This window comes from Crassostrea angulata, chromosome 1 (assembly GCF_025612915.1).
Source record: "Crassostrea angulata isolate pt1a10 chromosome 1, ASM2561291v2, whole genome shotgun sequence".
NCBI classification, from domain to species: domain Eukaryota; kingdom Metazoa; phylum Mollusca; class Bivalvia; order Ostreida; family Ostreidae; genus Magallana; species Magallana angulata.
The window spans coordinates 26,204,972-26,217,459 of record NC_069111.1 but is presented as its reverse complement, the minus strand read 5'-3'; the positions used below and the strand labels follow the sequence as shown (position 1 = coordinate 26,217,459).

The window sequence follows — 12,488 nt, the reverse complement described above, 5'->3', positions numbered from 1 at the left end:
TAACTTTGGATAGCCCCTAACTATCCTCTCTTAAATATTTTTATACTGAAAAAACATCATAATTATGATTTAAAATGCATATGATGATAAAGTTTTGAACCAAATTATTTAGTAATTTCACACTATTAAACAATTGTTATAAAAAAAAAATAAATGAATAAATTCTATAAGAATTCTTACGACAAACATTGCTCAGAAGATTTTCCTAAGTCAAACTTCATACAAATTGTGATTTAAAATTTTGATTTCTACTACATCCTTTTATTTCACTGAATAAAAGTAGTGTGTGATTTTTGAGTTTTTGGTCTTGGTGATGAGAATTTTAATTTATAATACATATGTTATTTCTTTCATAAGTTTAACATGTGTATTGAGATCGTTCTATAAGGCTCTTTGTGAAATCTTTTAAAGTAAATTTGTTATGAAAGTGTTAATTCATTAAAGGCACAAGTTTTCTTGTAAGAGATTCTTCAGTTGAAGTATAACTCAAATTGTTGAGATTTTTGAGAAAAGGGCTACAAATATAATATCCTATACAGCTGGTATACATATACATTGTGTTCTACTAAATTTTTCTCCACAATCAGTTCAACAAAAAGTGACTATTGATAAAAAAATTTTAAAAAACACACATAAAATATCTATTGGGTTACAATTTTTTTATGATACTGGTAAAACAAAATTTTCCCCCAATGAATAAAATCTGAAAATTCAATGATATTTCTGAGGTAATATACATTTTAAAAATAGTTTTAAAAATTAAGACTTTTCATATCAGTAAAAATAAAATCCGATTTGAAACACCTAAAATGCAGCATAAAAAGATTAAAAACTAAAACAAAACACATTCTAAGATCAATCAACAAACAAAATGATACTACAAGTATCATTATAGATATCACAAAACTATAAACATGATAAAGAGGGCTGGATGGCCGAGGCCATTTTTAGACTATTTAAATCTCCTTTAGAAAAAGAGCTCTGTAAAAAGATACAGGAAAATACTCAAATCTAAAAGCTTAAATAAAATGGAATTATTAAAATAAAAGTTAATAACTTAACATCTGGATAATTTGATGATCACCCAACCCCCTTAAACAATGCCATTTTCACAGTAAATCAAACACAGTGCACTAGTAATTTAACAATACAAAGGATATGTCCCATAAGATAGTTGATTTTACAGACAAAACAAAAAATTAAATACTGAACAACTGATAACGGGAACTAAAATATCCTCAACCAAAGATTTTGTAATTGGTTTTGCATTTTTTTGGGCTAATATTTGTAAATTTTTTTGAACAAACATCTTTGGCACTTAAAATGATGAATCCACAGAAAAATACTTCGGGTCAAATTGGTCAAAGCCAATCATTAGTTTTCCGTCTTCTTTGACAATCACAGGGTAAACAACAGAACTAACTCCAGGTCTCTTGGGTTGCTTCAAAAGTCCTGTGTCAAGGTCAAATTTCCAACTGTGCCAAGGACATCGGACACAGAGGGTATTTCCTGGAAGCTCCTCAATGTCCCCTAAATGGAGAGGACCTCCTGACAAAAAACAAACAGTTACCAGTATAACAAAGAAAGACCATTTCACCTCAGTTACTAATAGTAATTCACATATCTCCCCTCCCTTAAAAACAGATAATCATAGAATACAGGGCTCACTGAGACAAGGCATTACCTTTATGAGACTACCTTTATCATACCATGTGAAAAGCATAGTTAATGATTACATATTAATTGCTATGAATATGATATATCTGTCATATATGATATAACAGGGCCTGCTCCAAAAACCTTAACTTCCTCCAGCACTCATACTCCAAGCATGTCAAGGAAGGGCATAAGTTTCATAAGATGCACCATTCAGTTTGGTTAAGATAGAACCAGTAATAAATGTAATGTAACAATAATTGTTTGAATTATATATTACCGGTACTTCCAATTTTCAGCAGGAATTGTCAACCCCATGTATGAATCAATCTTCACATTTTAAAAAATAATATACAGGTAAGGTATTTTAAACATGTGGGTGAATTGGTTGCCCACTGAAAGAAATTACTAGGCAAGCGGTTATTTGCAAATCTGGTATACATGTATATACTTACAGCATGTAACTAAAAGAGTAGTCTGCCTGCTTTTAATACATGTAATTACCTAAATGTGGACATTTCTCCTTAATGGCATACACTCGATTGTGATACCTAAAGACAGCAATCTGTTGTTCATTACATGATACCAAGGCCCCTGTCTTGCTGTTTTGTCTCCTTAGACCTGGCTTAAAAGAAACAGCTCTTGGAATAACTTGAAACTTCTCATCTGATTTGGACCAGTCAAAGAGATCTGAAGTAATATGATAGAAACTTTTGGTTTACAGGTATATGAAACAGAATAACCAACAAACCACTGCCCATTTTACACATGAACAATTTCCTCTTTATAGACATTAGACATCATGCAGCTTAATTTGTCTATGTGAGTGACACACATGCTGCACCTAAACCATGGCTCAGATTAGGACAAACAAATTTAGCCACACTTGTCTTTGATGCTCTTAAACTCCAAAGAATTTATTAAGATGATCTTAGTTCACTGCCCACATGGTCATTATTTTTAAAAATTTGTATGATGATATTTATTTATACAGCACAAAAATATTATTTCATTTTTACACAATGTTTCTAAACAAAAAATCGATCTAAAATCAATAAACAGACAAGTTTTTGGGGAACTGTTTTTTCAAGCAGAATGTTTTTCAGAGAAAAATAATAAAAACTATGCAATTTCGCTGATTAAACTTTTTTATCATGCAAACTTTTAACATGTGATAGATTTAGAACCTATATCAGGTCCAGCACAATCTCTTGATTTAGCTATATAGCTTGAAAAAGCTATATAGCTTAATAAGGCAATAATTCAGAAAAGCTTGATAATTAAAGCTATTTATATGCAATTTTTCACAAAAATGTTAATTATCAGATATCTACAAAAAATCGCAATTTAATTACCCCTCATATTTATACAATGGGTCATTCAAAGAGCAACCTTAATTAAAATTAGTTTCAACACTGCTGCTTTTGAGCACTTTTAAGCAAAAAATGTATTTCCATTGTTTGGGTAACTGTCCACCCCCTAGTATGCATTGAGGCATGGATAAGTATTACATTGTGCTGAGTTATTACCAATCAATCATCTTGTTTACCATAACTGACCTTCTTTATATTTCATTCAAGAAGTAACTGTGAGGTCATGAGTCAATTGCCTAAAAACTTTTAGAACTTAAAATGCAAAGTCTCTGAAAGAGACACAAATTGATGAGTAATCTTTACATGCATTGTTTACAGAACAGTTCAAAGTTGAAAACTATCACTAAAGTGCAATTTTGTTTACATGCGAAAAAAAAACACATTTAAGAAAAATGTATGACAAAATAGCTAAATCAAGCTATTATGAAAAGCTTAATAAAGCTATATAGCTTTTTCAAGCTATATAGCTAAATCAAGAGATTGTGCTGGACCTGTATATATTCTGAAGGTCCTCTTTAACATGTAGAAATCTGCGAATCTAGAAAGTTTGATAGACAGTCACATCTGCCAGCGTAAAAGACTTAGACTGATAAATAATTTGATATATTAAAATACATCAGGGTTTAACAGTGTTTAAGCGGTGTTTATTCAAAATTATGAATAAATTCCAAGATTTCTCTTTTGAAATGCTCCCTCTAGCCAGGGATGTATATACTTAGTATCATATGTCCCTGCTCTAGCTTATAAACTTTCCATACACAGAAATTACACTGCTAAAAATATATGAAGCCTATAATCATAATGGGGATTTTCCTGGCAAGAAAAATATCAAAATTGTTTAAAAGGATAAAATGAGCCAGGAAAATGTAAGGTATCTAAGAATGAGAGGAGCTATTTTTAGCTGCAGGTTTGAAAAAATTTGGATTGATATGAGGAGCCGTTTAAATATTTTTGAGGTTTTTCTGATATAAAAAACAAATGGATATCAGTAATTCAAATTCTTGATATCAAAAAATAATTCTTGATATCAAACAATAATTCTTGATATCAAAAAATCTATTTTGTGATATCAGAAAATCATTTTTTGATATCACAAATTCCAATTCTTGATATCAAAAAATGAATTTCTGATATCACAAAATAGATTTTTTGATATCAAGAATTAAAGTTGATTTGAAAAAAAAAATGAATTCTTGATATCAGAAAATCATTTCTTGATATCATAAAATCATTTTTTGATATCAAAAAATCATTAGTATTTTCTGATATCAGAAAATCGAATTGTTGATATCAGAAAATAAGACCTACATAAAATTACTATCAACTTAATGAATGCTCCCTGTGATGCCACTATTGTAATTTGTAAGAAATTGTTTTTCAAACCTGTAGATGCATGTTTAGAATAATAATGTATGCCTAATTCTGAACCCGATTTCATTTTGGCAAGGGTATACACATAAACAATGATTAGCACTGCTTTCTTTGCGATTCGCTGTGAATATTGAATGGAATTCCTTAAAACATGATGGTGTCGCATAATATAAAGGAATTATAATGGCATACAGTTAACGATTTCCATACATAAGACCAAAATTATCAAACAATAATTCTTGATATCAAAAAATCTATTTTGTGATATCAGAAAATCATTTTTTGATATCACAAATTCCAATTCTTGATATCAAAAAATGAATTTCTGATATCACAAAATAGATTTTTTGATATCAAGAATTAAAGTTGATTTGAAAAAAAAAATGAATTCTTGATATCAGAAAATCATTTCTTGATATCAAAAAATCGAATTGTTGATATCATAAAATCATTTTTTGATATCAAAAAATCATTAGTATTTTCTGATATCAGAAATTCGAATTGTTGATATCAGAAAATAAGACCTACATAAAATTACTATCAACTTAATGAATGCTCCCTGTGATGCCACTATTGTAATTTGTAAGAAATTGTTTTTCAAACCTGTAGATGCATGTTTAGAATAATAATGTATGCCTAATTCTGAACCCGATTTCATTTTGGCAAGGGTATACACATAAACAATAATTAGCACTGCTTTCTTTGCGATTCGCTGTGAATATTGAATGGAATTCCTTAAAACATGATGGTGTCGCATAATATAAAGGAATTATAATGGCATAGTTAAAATTTTCCATACATAAGACCAAAATTATCAAAAACAATAAATTTTTACATTAAATAAATATTCAAATAAAAAACAACATCTATTAAAATGCAAATCAGGCTCTGTAAGTTCAGCAATTTAATTTGGGGTCAAGGGAGTATTCATTAAATACGTGAAATGTATTCACCATTTTATTTGAATTTCTGATATCAGAAAATATAATTCTTGATATCAAAAAATCAGTTTGAATTTCTGATATCAAAAAATCGAAATTCTGATATCAGAAAATGGATCGTATTTACTGATATCAAGAATTCGAATACTTGATATCAAAAAATCATTTTCTGATATCAGAAAATACCTCAAAAATATTAAAACGGCGCCCAATAGATTGACGACATGAGGCTCAGGAACAGACCTGCAGACGTTATGCAATAACGGTACAGTACATTTGACATGACAGGTTGATGTAGTCAACGAAGTCAAAGATATTACGCAACGGTGACATGTTCTAAACTTCACTTTAACAAAACCAGGATTTATTCGATAAAAATAAATACCATGGATCGTGATATCTAAAGGTAGGTATATTTTCTGGTCATCTTGATCTTGCATTTTTCCCTCCCATTTCTTTATTTACATGAAAATATTTCGCAAACCTTGAACCCGATGTATTTAAATTCATTTACGTTACATATGAAACCCCAGCCTTTTGTGATTTGACCATGTTTCACAATTAACATATCATAATTTTTTATAGTTTTTATTTGATGAATAAACATGAAACGTCGTCGGTGAAGTTTTTCTGAAATATAGTATCAGTTTACAGATCGGGCTCTACGCCACCTTTTGTTCAACTTCCGGAAAAGGCACACACGAACACAGGCCTGACAGGGATTCACAGATCTACAGGCAACAGTAAACAATAGGTATGATTGTTTTAGTTTCAAGATACTTTCTGTGTTTAACGGATATATGTCTTAACTTACATGTAGCTTCTCACGCAGGCACGTAGCGTAGTGGTCGAATTTGGGGGGGGGGGGGGGGTCATATCATGTCAGATGCCAAGGTATTTTGTAAAATACTGATTTGTGCGATGAAATTTGAAAGAAAAATATTCTATTAAACTATACAAATCACATAGTTACCTATCGGGGGAAAAACACAAAAAAGTTTTTTTTAACGAGATTTTTTGGGTACACCTGATGGCGTGTATTTTGCTAATCAGCCGTTAATCCTGTTATCCTCACCAACATAATTTGAGTAAATAGATATACATGTATGTATATTTTACATGTACTTAATTTCAAATGCCAATTATAAGCAAGCCCATATGTGTGATGCCAAGGATTGTCAAGGACCAGGCATTATTATATTGTTGATTAAAAAATAAATAAATTAGCAGTTTATTTGCACTTTTCAGTTTTGGCTTTGGTTGAAAAAATGACCATGACAGATTTGGATCCAACTTTTATCAAAGCCTTGAGGTTGCTGCACTCTAAAAGCAAAGACTCAGCTGATCAACTGAAACAAATGTTGGATGATGTGCTCCATTCCAAAAAAGGTCAAAAGGTATTTAAAAACAGGACCTGGAAATTTCCATGCTGAATGCATGATACATGTACTACAGTTAATTGGGTTTTCCAAATCTTGTTTTACTTCTTAATTGCTAAATTTATATTTTTTTTAAAAAAGTTCTTGTCAAGACACAGATTGGTTCAAACAGAGTTTTTCGTCTTCATTTCATAATTATAGTGACTTTAAGACTGTTCAAATGAGACATCTATTTATGGTATAGCAGGTCACTTCTAGGTTTTTCAATTTGGAAGCTAAAAATATTATAATGAATGAATTAGTTTGTATTATTTCAATATTGCCTCCAAAGTAGTAGAACTATTTTTGAAGCTAGGAGCTTCCAATTGATATTGGTTATCACTGTCATTGTCGAAACTCGAAATCCTGTCTCTCTAGGCATTTAGTTAGGATTACAGTCGATGCATGTACAAGCGTGCAGGGGATGATGAAGACAGCCTTCATTTCTGAATTTTGATTCTACTTAACTTCTTTTGGTTTTTAAGGGAAGTGCAAGTTCTGACACCAGAACTTCATCAAAATCTTCACACAAGGATAAGGAGGAAAGCAAGTCCAAAAAACGAGAAGCTGAAAAGAGGAGCATTGATAAGGCATGTCCTATTCACAGTAGTTCACAGAGATTTATGAACAATTTGTTGGTTTTTAAAGTGAAAAATTTATATATTTGTACTTATATGGCTGTGCATCTTAAATAAGAAAACTTAATTGATAACCGTATAAAATGTATTTAATAAATCTTCATTTTTAATTGTTGTCATAAAGAGAGTTATAAACAATCTAACAAAATTAATCCGACAAATTAAAACAATGCTAAAACTTTGATACATTTTTATTTAATTTCTTTTTCAATGGGTAGGTAAAGCAGGAAAACTTGGAAGTGCCCCAGGAAACTCCACCCAAAAAACCTCGTAATGAGTCTCCCAAGCGCCAAATCACACCAGCAAGCGAGGAAGAGGTGAAAAGTAGAGAAGCGAAACCAGAACCTGCAGAAAAACCCCCAAACAAGGACAAGGAGGAAAAAGAGAGGTCAAAGAAAGAGGAGGAAAAGAAAACAAAACAAGAAAAGGAGGACAAAGTGAAAGTAAAAGAAGACAGTAAAGGTTCAGGGGACAGCGGTGATGAATTCAATGATTTTGCTATTGGACTGGACATTGCATGTGTCGTGTGCAAGTAAGTTAGTTTGTATTAGGGCTCCTAAGGAAATTTCATATATCACTCAATTCATATCATTGCTTGGCGCCTGAATAGATCTTTTTTCAATTATTTTGATATACTGGTAACTTTGATGTATATTGTTTTTTCAGATCCTTTGATGTAAAGACTGGAAATCAGTTGGTTGAGTGTCAGGAATGCCACCACCTCTATCATCAGGTCATAATATAAACAAATTGTCTGGTCTGGATATATACACATGATGAATTTTGAATTTCACATAACAATTATTTTCATCCCATAAATATTTTCTACTTAGAGTTTGTACATTGTAGGAATGTCACAAGCCCCCAGTGACAGAGCAGGATGTTCATGATCCGAGATTTGTGTGGTACTGCTATAAATGTACAAAGAGTCTCAAGAAAATGGTTAGTTAAAGACTCCTCTTTTATATAGTCACTGTTGGTATTGAAGTTGTCAAAAGTTTAACACAATATACTTCTGTGAAATAACAGTGGAAATTGCATGTTCATGAATAATGAATAACATGACTATAATCAACTACCCGGTGATTTAAGGCGATGGAGTGACACTGCATTTTTTTTTATACTTTCTTGCATGGAAAAAAGATTGATTATCAAAGATATATATCAGATAATGTCATGTTGTGAGATTAACAGTACCATTATACATGTACATGTATATTTGTTGATAGGTGAACAAACCAAGCAAAAACAAATCAGATGATTCAAAAGAAAAAGTCCGTCCCTCTAGTTCCAAATCCAGTTCAAGTTCAAACAAAAATGATCCAGCCGGACTTTTCAACTTCAGGAAGGTAAAAACTGCAGTGGTTTAGTCAACATACGTAAACTTTCAACTAGTTGTGATTTTAATGTCAGATTTGCAACTGACAATCATTCATTTAGAATATTAATTTCCTTTTTTTAGCCACCTGAATTGAAACTCTGATCACATTTTGTCCAGCACTTGTTTGTTAACTTTAGCATTTCCAGAACCAAGTTATTAATTTTCATAATCAAACTTGGCACAAAACTTTCAAATTTTTTTTTTTATAAATAGGGGAATACCTTTAAAATTCTTTTTAAAAAATCTATAAAAGGGGGGGGGGATCAAGAAATTAAAAAAAAAACAGGGTGGGTGTTTCAAAATGAAATGTTTCTAATAAACCATATAAGACCGCAGAACATTAACTGGCAATATTGGAAATATACAGCTTACGTCAATTTCACCTGTTACAGTCAAAACATTTGCATTGGCAGTGACAAATTGACATAGACGTTTGAGAAAACATTGGATTGAAACTTTCATCAATAAATAAATAATCAGCAGATATGAGAAGATCACAGTTCAAGAGAGATTTTACGCAAGGCAAAGCATTGTTCAATGTCTTCAGAGAATCATAGGCGCTCGCCAGATAATTTTGTAAATGATGAAGGATATCTATGTCTACCCTCTATACATGTACTATGAAACCAACTGATTTTGATTATGAAATTAACTTTATTGTATAGAGGGTAGACATACATGTACCTGTATATAAATAGATATCGTTCATCAAAATTAGCTGGGTATCTCCCATGCAGAGAGTCACATTGAAGTGTGAAATCAAGTGGGGCCATTCCTAAATCAGGGTTTAACTCTAGAGAAGAGTTATTCAAATTCAGATTTAATAAATTAAAATGATACCCAGATAAAAAATTTCCTTTTTTTGCCAAGTGAAAATATATCAAAGGACGCGAATTTTTTACGTTATTATTATTTTTGATAATATTCATAAATAACAGAGGTTTGATAGGAATATTCTGTTCATGTGTAAATCAAAATATAATACACAAAAAATAATATCTCATGATAATTATTCAATAAGAAATCTTGAACAACAAGAAAACAGTCATGAAATAGTTTCACTGACTACCTGTCGCAATTTTGCAGTCAGTTTGACTTCTCAAGTCAACACAAAGTCAGCCCATTACAAGTTACAGATCTCCGTTCAAAAACAGATAGTAGAATGTAACATGTATGTACCCACTTTTGACAATTGCATTTTCTATGTAATAATTAATGTCGCATAGAAATAAAGTGAATACGCTTTAAGTAGATTGTAATGATACATAAGAGTGATATTAGGTCTGGTATTACCTAGTGATTATTTTTAGGGACTATAATAGACAACACTGAAACGTCACAGCTGCAAAGCACGTCAGTACTTACAGCAGTTGGCATAATAATAAAAATAGTCTTGTGTTGTGCATGTGCCATGCCTAAATAGTAGACGGGCTTTGATACATAGTGCACGAGCCAGAGAACATACACAACACAACACTATTACATAAGTATTTTATGAAGTAAATATCATAGCTTTTTTTTTTACTGATGTTTCATTATATTTTCAGGTTTCAACTTCTAGCAATAATTCCAACAACTCAGGAGCTAAACCTTTGAGTGGTCTTGCTAGTTTAGCAGCAAAACCTACAAGTGGATTAGGAGGTGTAGCCGCAAAGCCCATGAGTGGACTAGCAAGCCTCGCTGCAAATCTCTCTGGAAAGACGGAACAAGCAAAAGCACCGAAATCAGAGCCCGGCAAGTCTCCGAAATCTGACCAATCAAAACCTTCCTCTGGAAAATCGGATCAATCACGCTCAAGCAAACCAGAAATACAAAGGTCAAACTCGGTCTCATCAAAGCCAGAGTCATGGAAACAAAAGACAGAACAGTCATCTGAAAAGTCCAAACTTAGTTCTACGTACAAAACGAGCTCAAAATCAGAAGACTCTAAATCTAAATCATTGTCGGAAACATCAAAATCAAAGAGTTCAGAATCCGGAAAGTCCAAATCAACAGTAGATCCTGCAAAGGTAGAAGCCTTTAAGGCAAAGGCAGCAGGAGGAGAGTCCTCAAAGTCCAGGTCGTCCCCCAACGCATCATTCGAGGTCCCCAAGTCAAAGGGATCAGGGTCCAGTAAACAGGCTTCAGGGGGGAGCACATCAGTTGTGACTGCAGAGAAGAGGCTACAAATGATGAAGAAGAAAGCAGCTGTCAAGATTCAAGAAAAAAGAGCTTCTTTGAAGTGATTTCTTTTATATACAGTAAAAATTTATTTGACATTTACCGGTATATATATACCGGTACTACACAGACAGTGACAGACCACATACAGAAACTTGCACAAATTACTGATACTAATATATATGTCCAATCCATAATTTTTTTTTTTGATGAAAATTTACATTCTATCTTGATGTAAAAATAAAAGGATCAGAGAAACAAAACTTCAAATTTTAAGACATGATTTTTTCAGCCATTAACAATTGTTCAGCAAAGAAATATTTCTAAGATTTTAGATTTAAAAATCAATATTTTTATACAGAGCTTTCCTTCAAAAGGAGATTGATATACATGTAATCTAAAAATGGCCACGACCATCGAGCCCCATAAAAGGGTTTCCATCTTCAGCAGTCTCCAAGGTCACCTTCTAACAGTTAATGCCTTTAAAAGTTTCCGAAGTTCTTGAAAAACAAAACTTTTAAACTACACATCATAAACGTCAGGCCAATTGGGATGAAAATGCCTACCTTGATGTAAAGCTCAATGGTCATTTGAAAATCTCTGTATAATTGGGTTTTCATATCTCTTTTTAGCTCACCTGAACCAAAGGTTCAAGTGAGCTTTTCTTATCACATGTCGTCTATTATACATCCCTTTGTCTGTAAACTTTTCACATTTTTTTCTCCTCAAGAACAACAGGGCTAGATTTAACAAAGCCTGGCTCAAATCATTCCTACGGGAAGACTATCCAAAATTTTAAAATAAAGGGATTTTTTTTTTTATCTTCCAAAGTCAAGGGTTTCTGATCTGCCCTGATTCTCACAAACCTTCCTTGCAAAGTTCAAAGTACGAACTTTTTCAGAAATTACACAGACGACAGATATACTGCCAATATGTGGATTTATCTAAAAATTCCCAATTCATCACAAAAACTAATATTTAAAGCTGGCCCAGACAGTATATTCTAGTACTGCAAGCCCATCCTGTCGTTCAACAGCGCATGGAGTTCGTAGTTTTACCCAAATGGAACATAAAATGACACAAATGGAAATGAAAAAGCCTAAATGGGGATTTTATCTTAAAAAAACTTAAATTCCCCCCCCCCCTCTTTATAATGTAAATAATTGAGCGCCCTTTCAATTTTTTTATTTGGGACAGTGTAAACAAATCATATTGAAATTAAGTTAGATTATAATAAATATGTCGAATTTTACGATGCAACCCCACCCCGCCATGTCAGTTTAAAAGATAAATTAAATCAGTGATTACATTTATTATTTACGAAAAAGTAATTTTTAAAATAAACGTTTTTTAGAAATAAACAAAGGAAAGCTGTGACTTCTACAAGACTAAGTATAAAGCGTCATGTACGTTCTCGTGTGATTATGATAAATATCAAATACCGCTCTCATGTGCATTAATTACAGAAGCTAATCAACTTTAAATCATTTAGCTATGATATTCCCGAGGACCCAAACTCCGTCACCATAAGCAGAAAACATTCCGCGACT

The 12,488-nt window shown here is 32.1% G+C and overlaps 2 protein-coding genes across 2 annotated transcripts; one reads left to right on the top strand and one right to left on the bottom strand.

The window, feature by feature from the left end:
- Positions 1-923: 923 nt before the first annotated feature.
- Positions 924-5,831, bottom strand: LOC128188151 (Rieske domain-containing protein-like). Its single transcript, XM_052859030.1, has 3 exons — positions 5,727-5,831; positions 2,161-2,346; positions 924-1,548 (listed from the first exon to the last, which is right to left on the bottom strand). The coding sequence occupies exons 1-3, from the start codon at positions 5,779-5,781 to the stop codon at positions 1,319-1,321; spliced, it is 471 nt and encodes a 156-aa protein (XP_052714990.1). The 5' UTR covers positions 5,782-5,831; the 3' UTR covers positions 924-1,318.
- A 182-nt stretch (positions 5,832-6,013) lies between these two features.
- Positions 6,014-11,214, top strand: LOC128167545 (integrator complex subunit 12-like). The gene is made up of 8 exons (XM_052833333.1): positions 6,014-6,095; positions 6,590-6,738; positions 7,245-7,349; positions 7,616-7,929; positions 8,064-8,130; positions 8,247-8,339; positions 8,627-8,746; positions 10,326-11,214. Exons 2-8 carry the CDS (start codon positions 6,610-6,612, stop codon positions 11,001-11,003), a joined length of 1,506 nt encoding a protein of 501 aa, XP_052689293.1. The 5' UTR covers positions 6,014-6,095; positions 6,590-6,609; the 3' UTR covers positions 11,004-11,214.
- Positions 11,215-12,488: the final 1,274 nt, after the last annotated feature.